General features: G+C 38.9%; 1 protein-coding gene across 10 annotated transcripts in view; it reads right to left on the minus strand.

Annotated features, from left to right (window-relative positions):
* LOC146581621 (LIM and calponin homology domains-containing protein 1-like) overlaps window positions 1-19819 on the minus strand; it is a 91435-nt gene that overhangs the window by 51078 nt on the left and 20538 nt on the right. For all 10 annotated transcript variants that reach the window (XM_085285119.1, XM_085285097.1, XM_085285111.1 and 7 more), the window contains exon 2: window positions 2118-2188. In XM_085285119.1, the coding sequence (XP_085141245.1) occupies window positions 2118-2188 (71 nt within the window). The remainder of the gene's footprint in view (window positions 1-2117; window positions 2189-19819) is intronic.

The raw sequence follows: 19819 nt of genomic DNA on the forward strand, positions 1-19819 counted from the left end.
GTCTCTACAGAGAAAAGAAAGGGGAATTTAAAGGGATAAAGAAACATTTCTAAAACTCCCCTGTGGCGTCTGGAACATCTATAACGACGACGCATCCTAAATCACAGTGGAGAATCGTTTCTGCTCCTTTCACCCACTGGGACCTGTTAACTAGTTCCAGTAAATGTTATATCACAGGGAAGCACACATGAGTAGGTTTGTCTTGGTGCTGTCATCTCTCATCAGACCCACGCCGATGCGAAACCTTTTGGCGGGAAGTGTACAGTACATTGCATTCCTCAAACTCTGCCCGCTTATCAGCCATGAACAAGCAGTTTCAGCATTCCCGCCTCTCTCTCCCTTCCTCTCTGTCTCCAGTTTCATCTTTTGTGCGTGTTTTCATCAGAGGAAGCGCTGTAATGATTCTCCTCTAAAAAGGAAAAATCCGCCCTTGGATACGAGGTATTAGATATCAACAGTCTTATGGTGTTCATAGTATTTCAGCAGGTATTTTGAGATGAAGTGCTGTAATTTACCTTTTCAGTGAACTCTCTTTCCCTCAGCATGCCTCATGTACTCCTACGTTAAGTTGAAGATTTCCTGCTACACTGTATATTTCCAAGAATAATTCTGAACAACCCCAGGAGAAGGCAGTTCTTAATCCTACCTACATGCCAATATATTAAGATGTGTAGGTGGGGAGAATGAGTAATGGCATCAGAGAAGACAATATTTTCACTCTGAAAATTGCCTGGAATGTGAATGTTTGTCTGCTTTTTTAAAATGTAAGACTTTGTTTATAAACATGTTTTGGGGGAAATGGTTTTCAAATCCCACTGTGGCTTTGATGGAATTATTCAAACTTATATGCTGGGAAAAGAGGCCCACTTGTGTCTCCTGAAAATTTCACTTTCAGCCATTAACATGGTTGAACTGTGAGAGACATGTCATCTATTATCAAAACAAAGGCACAGTCAAAAGAAATCTAGACGCATAAACAAATAATCTTATGAGTGTGTACAGGGACATTTCCTAATTCTTTGAATATCAGGAAAATGAGGAAGAGGTTGGAGAGCATTTAAACTGATTCAATCAGGTCTCTTCTCTACCTGAATTATATGTAAATGAATTACTTGACTGGTTGTGCAGTTTTGGGGCCAAGAGGATGTCATATGCTCCAGTAACCAAGGACTCACAATTTTGATCACAGCTCTTGCCAATGACCTCTATAAATGCACTGTTTCAATGATCCCCAGTCTGTAATCAATCTGCTACAGTGGCTACAGTCAATCTGTAGCCATTTACTCACAAGATTATCCCGGACATTGCACGACTTTCCATTTCTCCGACAGCATCTGTCACTTTATCTCAGGACTTAATAGGGAAATCTTATGATGCCATAGCAATACTTGCATTGCCACTTTTAATCCAGCACAAATGGCTAAATTAGTCTTTATTTACTTGGTTGTAATTTCCCCCCCTTTTGTCAGTCACTTAGAAAGCAATGAAGGGCTTTTATTTTTGAGACTTACAGTACTACTGCACGTCTAAATATTCTATGATTTCCCAGAAATCCCCAAACCAGTGGGCACACTGGTAAATTGGCTCTGATATCTGTATTCACAATAAAGACAGCACAAACGCTGGGTTTGTTCAACACTGGCAGCAACTGGGACGTGGAAGAGGAAAGCGCAAGTGCATGTGAGTGTTTTCAGTCTCGTTTCAGCACCTCGACTCAATATGAGTGGGTATACCAGTTCAAGAGTCAAACTAGACGACAATTGAACCGGACACCAGTCGTTTTGATCACTGGACCACACTTCAAAGTACTTGAAACAAAAACCTGCTTGACTGCTAAAGTTCTTTCTATTCACTTTAAATAATGTGTGATTATTTTACGTTTACCAACCAGAGCATTATGATACTGAAACAAATACAGTACCACTATAAGTATTAAACCAAACAGCATATGTACAATTAAATTACAAAAACATTACAATGAATTGGTAAGATGACTAATCATTGAAAACTATTCAAGAATAATAAACGTACAAACCAGAGATGTGTAACATTCTGCTACTAGATTACAAGAAAAAAACAAAACAACAACAACAATAACAAATATAGTCACAACTTACTCGCACAGTAGTATTCCATTCTCTAAACCTCCTCGGAAATCCTTCTCACCAAAACATCTTCCTGTCACAGCCTGCAGATGGGAGTAAAAGGATTGAGTTAGCAACATATAACATGTAAAGAGGGCTTCAGGTTAAAAGAAAAATTAAGAATGAAAAAAAAAAGTGCACCAAAAATTGTGTTTAGTGGCATTCACTGCTGAAAACCAAAAAGCAACACTTATCAGCACACCTTTTAAATCTTTCTTTGAACTGGATAGATTGTGTGGAGAGGTGCACAAAGACTTCTCGGACATATATCAAGTCCCTCTCAAGTCAACAACGCTAAACGCTAACAAGCTTGACATAAGCTGCAGTCATCCCAGCCAAGTGGCTCTGGCAGGCTAATGTGGTGGGACAGGGGATTTATCGGGTAATAGTTGGTCAGACCCTCTGAGGAAAAAAAGCTGCCAGCTTGCATGTGAACAACTACTGTACATCATAAAACATGCATTTACTTGGACAAATATTGCACCAGATATGTATGAATCTCAGATGTGACATTTAGTTTCAGTTACTGTGAGGATGGTTGTTCCTTACTGCAAGAGATTCTGGATTCTATTTTAAAGCTCTTAAGTTTTTTGAGCTACTTTTATGTGTAAAACTGGTCAAGGACAAACACATGCGTGCATTTTGCACAGACAGACAAATAGACAGATAGATAAAATACAAGCAATCTTATACAATACAATCTTTAGTGCAACTCCAGTGTTGAAATAATTACCTCCAAAAATCTGCTGTTGCGAGACTTTTAGGACCAAGCCTACTTAAAATCTATTTATTCCCACAAACGCTGGCAGACAGTTGGTGTAAAATGAGGAGACCTCTTTAGAATGCTCTTTTAAAAGCCAAAACAATTACAAGATTAAATTTCCTGAGAATTTCTTTCACATTTGTTTGCACAGCTGTGGGGAAAAGAAAATGCGTGGAGATGTAGAGTATCTGGCCTGGCTGGATCTTTCTGTCAGCTTCTTGGCTAGTTTGGGAACCTGGACCTCTTACAAAAGAAATGGACTGCTGTGTGTCAATGAGTGGGCCGACAGTAGGCCTCATTTCTACGAGAGGCGTGATGTTTGGTGTTCAGGAGAGGCAGATAAAGAGATAAGCAGTGAAAGGAAAGTGGCAGAGAATTTATCACTTTGCTGACATTTAGCTATTCACTGCCACTATTCCATACTGCAGCAGCACTTATGAACAGGCCATTGTGTGTCTGGTGTTGACAGCACAAAAGCAATGAGTGAAGCCTGAGTGTGAGGCCTAAAAGTCTGCCTTACAGTGCCAACAGATGGTTCACAAACCCACACTGCAACGGACCTGCTCTGCACAAAGAACTAATATTTCTTGAATTAAACATGAATCGGACAAAGGTCTATTCTAAGAGTTAAAAGTTTTTTTTCTAAAACATGTGTTGTGCCTAGACCCTCTTTACAGACATACAATGCAGGGTAGGGATGCATAAAATGCAGGATTATGTGCCAGGAGACCAAAAAGTTTTTACTCGCAGGTTAGGATTAGTCACTAACATCTACTTGGTAAGGTTTAGAAAAAAATTACAACATGTTCCTTTAAAAGCGTAATTCCTCTTGTGCAAGTTGTGTAAGTGAGACACAGGGAAACTCAATCTTAAACTTAATCTGCAAGCAGGGAATAGAGCCAGTTTGTTATATTTTATTTGATTAACCTGCACAATAGCTGATGTGCAATATGCAGACTTGTATTTGCATTATTTTTCTTACAAATACCTAACAAATAAAAAAAAATTGTGGGAAAATGGCACCCCACAATAGTGTTCATGGGTTGGATGTCATTATCTTTAAACTTAATTTGCACTGCTGTATAGTTTATGGACATACAGACAAAAAGAGCAGCCAGTGTGCACCTGTGTGTTTATGCACCAGTGTGCATAGATGTGTCTAGGACCACACTGTGTCATAATGACATGCCCGCACACACGCACACTGCGATAACAATCCCATAAATGGTCTTGCAGTTGGAAACAAGATACAACATGTTATAGAATGAGGTTCTGTGATCCTCCTACATGCATTTTGTTCCCTCTATATACAGCCAGGCTAGCTATTTCTCCCTGTTTCCAATATTGATTATTATCTGTTATAAAATTTACAGAAATTAGAGTGTTTAGAATGGTCACATCTAACTCAGGAATAAATCAAATAATTCCCCAAATGTTAATTGGTTTAGTCAAGCAGACGACTATCGATGTACATTTTCTTCATTGACTGCCAGTAGTAGTTGGAGTCACTTTGATTCAGGGTAAAGTTACCTTGCCAGAAAATTGTCTTGGCTCTTCGTGCTCATGCTTAACTTAAACAGTAAGATTAAATCTATTCCAAAACCACACCAAATAAATATTTTATAACACAAAAGATTCTTTTGTGAGAGATTTTACAACTAGAGGACAGCTAAATGATCCCACTATTAGCTAATGGCATTTTCATCCTTTATACAGTTGAGAATGAAATTTCCAGGTCTTACAATACTTTGTAACATACTGTAGTGTTGTGCATGAGAGATTATCCTTCCCAGGGGATTAGCGTTACTGAATAGCAATCCCAGGTTTCAGCACATTAAAAATAGCATTCCCTGGTTTGGTTCAAGACAGCAACATTTCATGGTCAGTGGACTAGACAGACAAAAACAACACAGGCCATTATTCTTTAAAATAAAATTTAAAAATAACTTTCTATGCTGACTTATAATGTCCTTACAGGTGGTATTTTAGGATTTCAGTGGAATACACATAAACTATCATAATTTCATGAAAAAAAGAAACAATGAAAAAAATGTTTAGAACTGTACGTGAATATTAAGCTTTTTTGCCAAATCCAATAAATCCCATATTTCATTTTATTGGCCTTTAGTAGGTCAAAAATCCTCAGTGGAAACCAGTGTCTCCAAGGGTAAATCAATTAATATATTGCCTTTTGGGGTTCATGCACATTAATATCAATTACATGTTTGACTTCTTGCTACAGAAAGTTCCGAACTGTAGAAAATGTAAAGGGTTTGGTATCCTCATTATCCTGCTTTTCAGTTTGGCAGTGTCTGCACACAAGCCAAGGACTTTGATTCATGCACATCTGTGGCACATCTGTTAGAAGACACTCCTAACTCCTCTGTGACCCAAGGGAATTCTTGACTATACCATTTGAGCAAAATACAAAATCAAATGGACATATTAGGTAAAATACTTGTTGATAATGGGCATACCAGTGGTGACATTAAAAATAAATATCATTATTTATAATAAGGGGCTAGCTACCTGCGTGGCCTTGCATCTCTGTTGCATCAGCTATTAAAATGTTATTACCTGCAGGTTAAATATAAAGACAGAAATCTACAAAAGAAAATTTCAAGTGGGCAATAAAGATTTCAACAAAAACATTACTTACAGCAACTATAATGTAAAGACTAATACCACAAAAACTATTTCCTGATCACAAAAACAAATATTCCGATGAGAACATTTCAAATTTAAAAGCTGTCAACGCAAAGATAAAGCTGTAAAGACCTGGAAGGTTCTGGATATGAATGTGTTTTCTAACCCCTTCAGGGTCATGTGAGGGTATTCAATTAAAAAGAGGAATTTGTTGCCTTTGTTGTTTTCAGTGGAATGTCGCCCACATTGTTTCACACACAATTGAACGTTGTTGATTGGCTTTACTTTCCTTCTTTTCACTTCCTTTTCCTTCAGAAGCCCTTCATGTGTCCAGACCAAACTAATTCTCATGGATTCATGTCTAGAGCACCCATTACTATTATTCTTACATCAACAAATAAAAGAAGTCCCCGTTGGTTTGGAAATGCATGAATGAAGCTTGCAGAGTCAAACTTTTGCCAAATCAAGTATCCCTGAGGGAGCATTGGTGTGTGTGAATCTATTTTTTACTTTAATGAAACGATTTCTGAAAACGAATACCCAATAAAAGGCTAGCATGGAAACTCCAAAGAGACTTTGCTTTCATGTTCTGAGAGATAAAACATGTGAAGTTAGGAGTCTCCTCCACAGTTAAATCATATCTGACGGTGGACCACAATTTCAAAACAATTTACTAAAAAAATATCGCCAAGAAAAATGAAAAACTAGGAACGGCAGTCATAACAACAGCTATATCAAAGAGCCTTCCATCAAACCATTGAGTTAAGACCATCAGTGTTGGCTCCCTGTCTGAACCAGATAACTGCAATCCTTCCACTGTGACTGTCATCCAATGAAAACAAAGCCATTGCAGTAATCTCAGAGGCCTTGCTTTGGACCACTACCTGTCCCAAATTATCAAGTAATAGCTCAAGATTTAAAGAGAAGCTGTTTTTTGTGACTTGTAAAAGTAAAACATTACTTACATCAGGACCCTTGGGCAAAGTGTTATCGGCCTGTTAAAGAGCTGAAAGCTGCTAGCTCAGGGGCTGGTGAACATAAACAGAGACGTGCTTCCAACCCACAGACTGCTTTATAACCACATGCCTCCTTTGTAGTCAAACACATTCTGCTTCACAGGATGTTGCCTTAAGTGTGTTGCATAATCCTGGTGGAATCCAACACTGTGTGTTCAGGTCCAAGAACACATGTAAATACGTCTTCTGGCCTAGGGCCGGTAATCTTGTTAATTCAACTGGGCAGGAATCTATCCTAATCTGTAAATGCTTCTGATTAACAGAACAAAGGCAAGAGTATGTAACCTAGCAATTCACTAAGAAGTGCGGGAGGAACAGAAATAAACAATAATGCTGCTGCGTGATTTGTGAAGTCGAGTGTCTTTTCAAAGCAAGCGACACAATAAAACCACTCAATGTGTTCAGTACTGGAGAATCTACAGTAAATCAACTTTCCAGTTCAAGACAAAACACCATCTTGGCACAGAAATGGAGCGTAAACTGCCAAGTTTTTAATATCATAAAAAGATAAAATCTTGCCTCTGGCTTTTTTGAAAATAAAGGACTTGATAAAAAAGGGAGATTTCCAAAGACAATAAATAAATAAATACATTAAAAAGGAGTGAAATTACGAACAAATGACTGTTCATAAGAGGAGACTCTCTGGCCGGAGGTACCCAGTCTTATGGAGCCTCAAGAAGTTCACCCAAATATAAGGAGTGGTATCTAACTATGATTAGTCATCCAGACCTTTTCAGTGCCTGCCGCCACTGCCACCATCACAGGGATCCTTCATTGTGACTACAGAGCCTTCACTCTGTGCACAGTGTGTTGGCGTTTGTATAAATGGGAAAGAAAAGGAACTGGGAAGTTGATCTGGGGTCGGGTTGATCTGAGCAAGCTAGGTTAATTTCTCAATAAGCACTTTTACTTATGTCAAATGAGATGAGTCAGCATTTGTGTATATTTTTGTGCACTGTTTATCCAATGGAGCACAATATGTGAGTTTTTTTAAATTGTGAAAATTATGTTGAATGAACTCTGAACTTCATACTTTCAAACAAAAAACAAAACATGTCTTTAGCATTGAGCCAACAGTTAGCTGACAGTTGGAACATATTTTATCCCACATAAAAGACATTTTGGACTAGCTTCTAAGACAAGAGATTATAACTACATAAAGTATTATCTAGAAAAACCATCTGTTGTATTTAAGAGAATGAAGTTCAAGTTTTATGTGACAAAGTATGGAAAGAATCAGAATCAGAATGGGTTTATTGCCAGATGTTGAGGTTTACAACATTAGGAAATTGCTGCGGTGCTTCAGTGCAGACAATAAGAATTAAAGTGCTATGTAGAAAGAAAGATATGTGCATGAGATATACATGAGATATATACATGAGAATAAGAATTAAGAGTGCTACGTAGAAAGATATATACATGAGTGCAGGTGGTGATCAGTGCCAAACATGAAATGATGCAGTGACACAGCGTAGGGTCATGTGTTAGTGGCGGGGACAATCATGTGGTTATTGTTCATGTGTCCAACAGCAGAGGGGAAGAAACTGTTCTTGTGGCGAGAGGTTCTGGTGCGAATGGACCAGAGCCTCCTGCCTGAGGGGAGCAGGTCAAACAGACTGTGTCCAGGGTGAGAAAATCTATTTATGACACTACGCGCGCCTTACGTCGCGTGTGTCGGCGCGCTGAGAGAAGGTGGAAAAAAGATAAACTTCAGGTTTCCCATGACATGCTACGGACTAGCCGCTTAAAATTCCAAAGTGCTGCTAAAACGGCCAAAGCGTCCTTCTTGTCCAAAATCATCCTGGCCAATGACCATAACCCCCGTACCTTATTTAAAATTTTTAACTCTGTGGTTAACCCTTCCCCGGACATGCCTTTAATTCATTCTCAGGGTCTTTGTGAGCGATTTCAAACTCACTTTTTAAAAAAGGTCTCATCTCTTAAGTCCTCCCTTCCCCCTGCTTTATATCCTCTCCCCATTCCTGAGTGCACTTCAACTTTCCACCAGTTTAAGCCTGTGTCACTTTTGACTCTTAAGCGGCTAGTTGCTCAAATGAATAACACCAATACTGTGCTTGACATTCTTCCATCTCGTTTAGCTAAGGACTGTTTTGATGTAATCGGACCTAGTATCCTATTTCTTATGAACTTTTCCTTGCTCTCAGGCTGTGTTCCTTTGTCCTTTAAGCATGCTGTAGTCCACCCGATTCTTAAAAAAAGAAATTCTGACTGTTATGACCTTTCAAACTATAGACCGATCTCTAAGCTTTCGTTCTTGTCCAAGATCCTGGAGAGACTAGTTCTCTCCCAACTCCAGGCGTACTTGGACACGAACAATATTGCTGAGAAATTTCAATCTGCCTTTAAGCCATTGCATAGCACTGAAACAGCGTTGGTTAGAGTTCTTAATGATATTCTTGTAATCACTGATACTGGACGCTCTATGGTCCTAGTTTTACTGGACCTCTCTTCGGCCTTTGATATGGTAGACCATAACATTTTATTACTAAGACTTGAGCACACTGTGGGTATTAGAGGCACTGCCCTCGACTGGTTTAAATCATACCTCGCTGATAGATCCTTATCAGTTCACTTAGGCACCTTCTCCTCTTCCTCCGCTCCGGTCTGTTGTGGTGTGCCTCAAGGATCAGTTTTAGGCCCTATTCTCTTCTCATTGTATTTGCTCCCTCTAGGCACAATCTTTGAAAAATACAATATCGCCTTCCACTGTTATGCCGATGACATACAGATCTATTTTGAACTTACTGACGACCTTGCTGTGTCCCTGCACTACTTTCAAGAATGCATGCGGGAGGTCAAAGAATGGTTCCTGAGTAATTCCTTCGTTTTAAATGATAAGAAGACTGAGATTGTGGTGTTCAACAGTAAAATCCCTCGTGCCCAACTCTGTGCTGCCCTGGGTTCCTTTGCTAGTTTTTCTTGTGACTATGTCAGTAACTTGGGTGTACTGCTGGATAGCTCGCTCAAACTCGATAAGCAAGTGTCTGCTGTAGTGAGATCTAGCTTCCACCAACTGCGCCTTATCTCTAAGGCTAGGCATTATATTCCGCATGAGGACCTGGAGAAGCTTATTCACGCTTTTGTGACCTCCAGGTTGGATTATTGTAACTCCTTGTACTATGGTCTTCCCTCTTCTCTTCTTCTTAAACTGCAAACAGTCCAAAATGCAGCAGCCCGCCTTTTGACTGGTACCAGGAAATTTTGCCATATTACCCCTGTCCTAGCTAGCCTGCATTGGCTGCCCATAAAGTACCATATTCAATTTAAAATATTACTCCTTACTTTCAAAACTATTAATAAATTAGCGCCAAGTTATCTTAGTGAACTTCTCAAACCACATACTCCTGTTAGAACACTCAGATCTGCCACTCAACTACTTCTGACCCAACCCAGATCTCGACTGAAGTCCCGGGGTGACCGTGCGTTTGCTCTGGCTGCCCCGGTACTGTGGAATACCCTTCCTCTCGACCTCCGCGCATCTGACTCCATTGCACTGTTCAAATCACGATTAAAAACCCACTTATTCAATCTTGCCTTTCCCTCTAGTTAATATTTCTTTTATGATTTTATATCATGCACTTCTATGCTCATTTAAATTCTTGTTTGCTCTGTACCTGTTGCTTTCCTATGTATTAGTGACAGTTATCTGTTTGCATATTTAGTACTTGCTTTGGTCCTATTTCTATTATCCTCCTCCTATACTCTATTTTACTTGTTAAGCACCTTGGCATACCCTTGGTTTTTAAGTGTGCTTTATAAATAAAGTTTATTATTATTAAAGTTTATTATTTATCAACATATCATTAGGGATTTGCTAGAAACCACCATTTTTCAGTGTAAGAATGAGCTCCAAATCCTGTAACAAAGTAATTTCCAGTTAGCAAACTGAGGTACTTAAGGTATTTGGGGCCCATGTGAATCTGGAAAACGGAATACCGTGTCCATCTTTGAGCCCCATGCCTAATCTTTAGCATACATCATGAGGTTTCTATGAGTTGGCAGAGGTTTTATAAGATTTGGGATAATATTGGATCTTGCCTCTGAAGTTGACATGGCAGCTCCCCATTAAATCACAACAATCATCAGCACATCCAGCCTTTCTTCATGTTAGACTGATCTGGAGACAGCATCACCAGATCCAGTTTGCAGAGCAAAAACAGCCAGAGGGATGATCAAACAAGCATGCTCGCACAATCTAGCCCTAAATGCCAGTGACTAACAACAGTTTATCAACCGACACAAACACAGAGACCCCTATTGGACAAGACATCAAAAAGCATTCAGTGACCCAGGCTTCTACAAACCCATCAGTATATGTATTTGATGTCAGCATGTGTTTACAGGATGCAAACACCAAAGTTCTTTTTCCTTCTTTTTGGCAGGAGTTAAGACAAATGGCTTTGAGGAAGTGGCTAAAGTTTTTAAGTCAATTGAGCAAAGTTGGAACGGCAGTAGTGCTGCTGCCCAGCCTGGAGACAATGAACAAAAGAGTATTATGAAACAGGTATTAAGCAAGCAATGACAGTTAATAGAAACTAATTAGCATGTTATTATAGGAAATAGTAGAATCAGCACTGGAGTGCAACAGTCCAATCACAGAGCAGGAATGCTCAGTTTATCTGATAGATGAGTGAGTTTTATAGAGTAAAACTTGTGAAAGGCTGAACTGAACAAATGCAATAAAGACTGCTGTCAGAAGGAAAGCATTTAGGTACAAAACATCATTTAATTTTCAATCTCAGATAAAACAGAAAAAAATATGTGTGGGACAGCATGTTATGCAAGACCTTTGTACCACACGCCGTAGGCAGCAGCAATGAATTATGTTGATTTATAGTCATGCAGAGCAGAATAAAGAGGGAAAAGAAGGAATAAATAAAGTGTGCAGTTCAAGAGAAGGAAAGGAAAAAAACACTGAAACAGACTAGTTAAACAGAATAGTTTCAAAAGTGGTAGGAATCACCAGACACACCACAATATGATAATATCACAATACTTCATCCATAATATGACATAAAAACAATTTGCTGAGTTATCACCTTTTTTCAAATTCTGTCCTTAAAAGTTAAACTTTGTCAGTATTGTTTGTATCCAATAAGAAAGTCATATCACTTCAGTTATTTATTTATTTTTTGCTGCAAAATTATATTGTTAAGAATACCAACACTGGCACTAAAACTTGTCATAAATATTGTTATAAGATAGAGTTTATAAACGCAAAGAGGTTGCAGTCCTATTTTTACTCAATGCAAATGTGCCTTTAGATTGGTCTGAATTGGAAGGTAGCTTTGTCAAGCTAAGTGTGTACACTGTTGGATGTTTTTTCAGTTGAGTCAATTCAATTTCAGATTTATTTATCTAAATATCAATACCCTGAATTGGATAAGTGGAAGAGGATGGATGGACGGATGGATGGGTGGAAATATTAAATATTTGGTGTCCCTGTATGGATACATTTTTCCCACCCCACCCCACCCCCAGTATGCAATAGATTTCCTTTTAAAACACAAACACTCTCAGCAGTACTGTCACATTTCAGTCCAAAGAGCACAAATGTTTCCAGGCACATGGTGGATCCTGTGAGAGTCATCTGGCGTGGGAAACCTACAAAACCAATGCTTAGTCATGTACTGCTCCTACTCAGCAAGACACACTGGTTTTCTCTGAGAAGAAGTTTCATCACATTAACATGTTAGACTGGAGCTGTCAACTGACACTCGAAGAGCAATCGTGGTCCAGATAAATATTTAACTACAAAACTAGTTGGTTAAAAATAAAAAAAAAAATGTGGTCAATCTCATGCTAAAGTAGAAACAGTAAAATGAAAGCTCACTCTGAATCCGAGAAAGACATTTTCTTGTGGTGGAGCTATAGCTACAGTTATAATAAAGTTTAATTCATGAATGAGGAGCATTTTTCTTTTTAACACAAATGGACAAACAAAACAATAAAAATTAACTACCAAAGACTGAAACTGCACATGAAACCAAAAATATATAGAGATCAAGGATTGACAAAAATGTACTGAAGAAAACCCAAGAGCCACATCTCATTTAGCATGTTTAATTTTGAATTTCTTGAGTACAATAAGTACAATTACAAAAAGACTGAACAAGTGTGGAACAAGCCTCTTCTCTCTAAAAAGAAGATGGCAGCATGGCTTAAGCTTGCAAAGTAGTCTGAGCTGAATAAAACCTTTCTCTGTCCTTTGGACAAAGGAGAACTTGGACATAATGCAAAGGACAATCTTTGGTGAAAGGTCCAACACAGCATATTAGCACAAACAACTCATACTGTACTTTTCAAGTACAGTGGTGAAGGGGCGATAATTTTGGCTTATTTTTCAGCCACAGGACCAGGGCAGCTTGAAGTTACCAAGTTGACCGTCTATGTATAAGAACTCTAGAGTTAAATTTAAGGCCATATGTCTGATAACTAAAGCTTGTCTGAGACTGTGTCATACAGCACGATCCTACCACAAACACCAAATCTAAAATAGTATGATTCATCTCTTTTGTTAGCCAAAGGGTCGCAAAGCCCAGTCAAAGTCCAGACCTCAACCTAACTGAAAAGCTGTGGTGGGCCCTTAAGACAGCTGTGCATACAGTGGGGCAAAAAAGTATTTAGTCAGCCACCGATTGTGCAAGTTCCCCCACCTAAAATGATGACAGAGGTCAGTAATTTGCACCAGAGGTACACTTCAACTGTGAGAGACAGAATGTGAAAAAAAAAAAAATCCATGAATCCACATGGTAGGATTTGTAAAGAATTTATTCGTAAATCAGGGTGGAAAATAAGTATTTGGTCAATAACAAAAATACAACTCAATACTTTGTAACATAACCTTTGTTGGCAATAACAGAGGTCAAACGTTTACTATAGGTCTTTACCAGGTTTGCACACACAGTAGCTGGTATTTTGGCCCATTCCTCCATGCAGATCTTCTCGAGAGCAGTGATGTTTTGGGGCTGTCGCCGAGCAACACGAACTTTCAACTCCCGCCACAGATTTTCTATGGGGTTGAGGTCTGGAGACTGGCTAGGCAACTCCAGGACTTTCAAATGCTTCTTACGGAGCCACTCCTTTGTTGCCCGGGCGGTGTGTTTTGGATCATTGTCATGTTGGAAGACCCAGCCTCGTTTCATCTTCAAAGAGGTTTTGGCCAAAATCTCACGATACATGGCCCCATTCATTCTGTCCTTAACACGGATCAGTCGTCCTGTCCCCTTGGCAGAAAAACAGCCCCATAGCATGATGTTTCCACCCCCATGCTTCACAGTAGGTATGGTGTTCTTGGGATGCAACTCAGTATTCTTCTTCCTCCAAACACGACGAGTTGAGTTTATACCAAAAAGTTCTACTTTGGTTTCATCTGACCACATGACATTCTCCCAATCCTCTGCTGTATCATCCATGTGCTCTCTGGCAAACTTCAGACGGGGCTGGACATGCACTGGCTTCAGCAGCGGAACACGTCTGGCACTGCGGGATTTGATTCCCTGCCGTTGTAGTGTGTTACTGATGGTGACCTTTGTTACTTTGGTCCCAGCTCTCTGCAGGTCATTCACCAGGTCCCCCCGTGTGGTTCTGGGATCTTTGCTCACCGTTCTCATGATCATTTTGACCCCACGGGATGAGATCTTGCGTGGAGCCCCAGATCGAGGGAGATTATCAGTGGTCTTGTATGTCTTCCATTTTCTGATGATTGCTCCCACAGTTGATTTTTTCACACCAAGCTGCTTGCCTATTGTAGATTCACTCTTCCCAGTCTGGTGCAGGTCTACAATACTTTTCCTGGTGTCCTTCGAAAGCTCTTTGGTCTTGGCCATGGCGGAGTTTGGAGTCTGACTGTTTGAGGCTGTGGACAGGTGTCTTTTATACAGATGATGAGTTCAAACAGGTGCCATTCATACAGGTAACGAGTGGGGGACAGAAAAGCTTCTTACAGAAGACGTTACAGGTCTGTGAGAGCCAGAGATTTTCCTTGTTTGAGGTGACCAAATACTTATTTTCCACCCTGATTTACGAATAAATTCTTTACAAATCCTACCATGTGGATTCATGGATTTTTTTTTCACATTCTGTCTCTCACAGTTGAAGTGTACCTCTGGTGCAAATTACTGACCTCTGTCATCATTTTAAGTGGGGGAACTTGCACAATCGGTGGCTGACTAAATACTTTTTTGCCCCACTGTACATTATTGCTGGCAAACCTCACTGAAGATAAGCGATGATATAAGGAAAAGTGGGCCAACAATGTGAGATACCGATAAAGTAAGTAATTCACAATATTGCTGCTACTGAATCATAGGGTGTCTTAGTTTTTCACAGGATTGCTTAGAATCCTTAAATAACTTTCCTAAAACTGCACATGCAAAGTGCTGACTCATTTAAAGGTAATTGATAAGTCTTATTGTTATGAATTGTAATATTGTAAAAAGGGTTTATAATCCTGATTACATTATGACAGAAGTTTTTGATATTAACATTTGTTAGTCATCACTGTAAAAACACCGCAGCTCTTTAAAGACTGCAGTTATTCTGATTTTTATGGAGATACGTAATGCTGGACACACAGAAGTCAGTTAACTGGAGGCCCTAGTTTTAAGATATCATAATTGAAATGTCAGAATATAAAACACATGTCCTGTTTGGTTCTTTCCAAATGCAACCAGGCTTTTTTCTGTCTTGCTGATTTTTTTTCTTTGGTTTTCAGTGAGTAGAAAGTGACTCTCTCACTCAAAGGTAAAACAGCTTTTAAGTTGAAAGGTTTTCTCGTGTTATGACCTTCATGTTTTTCTTTTTTCTTTTTAACTGTACCTGAGTGCTGAGTGCCCCATGTTGGTGGTGATGCTGCTACATGTTACTCGTAATACAAATAATTTTCTACTCTTGAGACACTGGTCAACACGACTGTCAGTTTTAATAGTAACCACTTCTCCTTTTCACCCTTGCATACAAGCGTGCAAGTGCCCAACCGCTTGTCACCTGGTTTCAATTAGCAGGAAAAAGACAGACACAAACAGTCACACACACCAAATCTGTTACATTCAGCTAAACACCCTGTGACAGTAATTCCCAAAGACTAGTAGGTGAACTTGGAGTGTAGCAAGTTTTCCACACTTGGCTCAACTTTTGCATCTCTCTTCAACAGAGCAATGAATCAACTCCCACTCATGAGAGAGGTGACACATATGGCACAATATTAACAAAGTTAAGTTCACAGTTTAAACTAACATTTAATCTGTTGCCACTACCTTGTTAAGGGAGTATTCAAAAACTACTTTTAATTTACTAGTTGCACATGTCATCCAAGTTAGTTTACTTTTCAAAGGGTGCTTGCAAAAGATGCAGTCTTAGCCTTTCCTGCATCCATAAATCTTTAAATATATGGTGTCAATAGATATCATTGGGAGTTAAACTCATAATGTCAACTGGAAACCATGCAAGCTGTGGCCTCTTGCAAAGTAAACACGTTGTCATCACATTTTAAACAGGTACATTAAGTAGGATTTTCCCTTTAAATTTTGAATATTTTCCATGGATCATGATAGAAATGTGGGCAATGCCAATGCAGCTGTTCATTTAATACCCCATAATGGTGTAAACAACGGTGTATAACAGCACAGGTTTTTTCATTTAATAACCAATGACATTAAAAAGTATTATACTATTTTTTATATGGATCTTTTTAAATTCAACAGCCATTATTATATAAAACTAAGCATTTTAACCCATTAATCCCATTAGGACACGAGCAAGGAGAAAACTCGCCATTTTGTTTTTGTTAGTTCTTTAAATTTGGCCGTAAAAGCCGTTCTTTGTCATTTCCTTTCACATCAAAGATGAAATGCTGGATGAAAAGATGGCTCAGCATTCACATAAACATATCTTTTGATGAAGCTTGACACTAAACAAGAAGGTCAAATTTCAAACATCTCAAGAATAAAGCATTGGCATTTAATATGAAAAAAAAAAAACAAAGAAAGAAAGAAGGAAAGAAAAAAAAGAACTGCAGATACCGTATTATGTTAAAGTAAGGGCTGAAGTACTACACAACACTGGAGAAATTGCAGAATAAATCGTTTGTGTAGCAAATTGTAAAGCTGTATGTGAGCGCAGTAGGAGAAATTTGGATTGGGAAAAGATTTCTAACCAAGAGAGCAGAAAACAATTATGCTATAGAATAGAATAGAATAGAATAGAATAGAATAATCCTTTGATTGTCCCACAAGGGGACAATCAGCAGAAGAAAATAGTTGCTAGATAGCTAGATATTTGATGGTTAATATACTTTCTTTACTTGATTTGTTTTTTTTCATATTCTGAATTAACTATTCAAACATGGCTTTGAACAAGCAGGAAGAACAGGAGGAATGCAAACAAAATATGTTGTATTAATTAGGTTTGTAAAAACTGTTTCATTGAACTCTAACCTACACCATCAAAAGGTTTCTTTTTACAAATTAATCTCTCTCATTGTGATTATTACTCAATGAGGAAAAAACAGCTTACCAAGTGTGCCACACACTCCCACACACCATTCACACACAATACAGTTCCTTTTCTACTCAGGCATGCCCAGTGCTATTGTATATTTAGCTGTGAATAACAACAAGGGGGCTTTTCAAAGTGCTACAGTGTTTAAAATACCTAAAATTCTATTTAGCTTGTTACTCTGCTAACCCTTTAGACTATAGCAGTATAACATACATTCAAACTATACACCTTGAATTAGAGCAGAGGAGACAGCTCTCTTCCAAACATGTTTTCCTAAGAGCTTTAACTGTCTGAATTCCAATGCCCAGTTCTCTTCTTTATGCCTCCCTTTTCCCTGAACTCTGGATAAGCCCCCTCTGATTAAACATGCCAAATTTCCTGCAAGTAAAATGGCAGCGCTGTGAGCTAAATGTTAGTATTCCAGCCAGTCCGTCCCATTTCCACCCAGATTAGATGATGGAACAATGTTTGGGTTGTGGATTAACTGAAGTCCTGGCCCCCAAAGATGCTCACTTCCACCCCAACTCCCTCCAGTGTTTTCTCCTCCAATACTCTTCTATGCTTGGTGGGTCTTTGAGTCGACATGAGGGGAAGATATTTTTGTCCTGGGAATGACTTGGCAATTGTCAGGGTAAAAGACAAAAAAGAAGAGGGGACTAAAATGGACGATGGAGTACAGTCCAAGGTGAGGTATATTATGAGATGACAGGCAGGTTTAAGTTGATTAAAATGTCCTGTTTTAGCTGCAAGGTGATGCTTATATTTTTGGGTTGGTTGCCAGCTTCAGAAAGGTGCATGTGGCGAGTGTGTTTACACAGGAACAGGGATGAAACCGTTGTGTGACACTTCCTAAATCAATATTTAATTGTGTTCACGGTAGTCTAGTGGGCAATAGGCAGACTAATGCAACAACACTTTTGAATGAAAGACGTTATGGTGATCCATTTGAGCTGACACTTAAAGAACATATAGTATACACTTATGGATGATTTGTCTAAAGGCCTCACACACAACTGAACGATGTGAGACCAAATTTATTGCTGAATTGTAAAGAAATCAGTCAAAATTCTTTACCAATACATCCATTAAGCGAAAGTAAAACTCTAATATCAATCCTACCAGTTTACAGTGTTGCTGCAAAGAGAAATGTCCCAACTGAGGGCAAGCAGACTCACTTTAATGCACTTATTAAAGAGATAGCACATGACAGCTAAATACTGGTCCCACAAACGAGGTCCTTAGAGGACAACACAGGTGTGGGTGCTATAACTGACATTTGATATCTGTATATTGACTCACAAATATTTGTTCAACTGTGCCATTAAAGTGCTTGGGAGAACAAAAAACACTGACAGCAGTAGAGGCCTATTTGCTACTTTTGCAAGGCTGCTCGCATGGAAATTTTTAAGATAAGAGGGGGTTATATGTCTTTTTTTGTCTTAAAACAATGTATCTTTGTTAGGTACAAAATTATGAATGTGAAACCTGCTTTTGATTTTTTTTATAACTACAATTGAGAATTTAATATATTTCTATATTTGCATTTAGCCTTTTGGGTAGGACAGGGGCATACAAGCCCTTAACTGTCACCCCCAAACTGGCTTTATGGGATGAACATGAGTGAGAATAAACCTTCAAACCCCCCTCTACTCAGGAAATACTCTAGGGGCTTTTGAATTCCTCTCAGTGGCACAGATTCTGGCTCTTCAATTTAGCTGCTACAAATCCCCATTCTACTAACCCAGATCATGTTACACACATGTTGAGTGAAGTTAGACACAGCAAGCGAAAGGGTGAATTCATTTATAAAAGACAACTTTGTGAAGGGGAAAAAAAAAATTATGAAGAAATGGCGTTCCAGTTTGACACAGACCCCACAAAGTTGCTCACAATGAATGACAAGAGTGATATGACCTTTGAGCTATAGTCTAGCCTTTTTAGGGCCAAGTCCTCTGGATACAATACAGATGAAAAAAACAACCCAATAATGATGGTTACTGAGGTTAAACATTAACCATCTCATGCAGAGCCATGCCTTACCATACCATACCTAGCTGAATTTAACTGACTGCTCCCCACAGCTCTGTAGGATCAGAAACAAAGAACCTCCGTGTCTATACTGGCCGTCTGACCTAAGCTTTGCAAGCGCGCAGGTTTTTACAGGGGCCTCTCCTAGTCTCCAATATCCTGCCTGCTACAGTTTTCCTGTGAATGACGGAAACATCTATCCAGTAGCCACACTGGAAGCTGTAGTAAAATAGACAGCCACTTCGGTCTTGGTCTAGCTGGATGGACATCTTGACGCCAGTGTTAGATCGAACAGGTTTAAATAGGTGCTTTTATTGAAACAGAGGGCCATTTAAGCTACCAAGTAAACACATCTCCAATAGCTACTGAAAGACTTGACTCAGTGGTTAAATGTACAAAGACAGCGTGGTAAAGGCCTAAAACACTTTAAAATAGTTTAGATGCATTACTAGTCCAAACATAATGAGTTCCTTCATTATATTAGCAAGTTTTATAAGTTAACTCCTAGTTGTGTTTTCTCTATATTTTTATTAGCAAGTACAGAAACCACAACAAGATAACACAAAAACCTTGTTACTGGGAGTATGATTTAGAGCTTGTACAGTTTTAATTCTGTACCGATCTTAAACAACCTAATGTCCAAGCTAATAATAACCCTATGAAAAAAAGGTCTTAAGCTTTAAGTAAAGACATTATGACAG

Source organism: Mchenga conophoros, linkage group LG2 (genome assembly GCF_057382185.1).
Source record: "Mchenga conophoros isolate Kocher_MC1m ecotype Shallow Benthic linkage group LG2, M_conophoros_male_GT1.1, whole genome shotgun sequence".
In the NCBI taxonomy this organism is placed as follows: Eukaryota; Metazoa; Chordata; class Actinopteri; order Cichliformes; family Cichlidae; genus Mchenga; species Mchenga conophoros.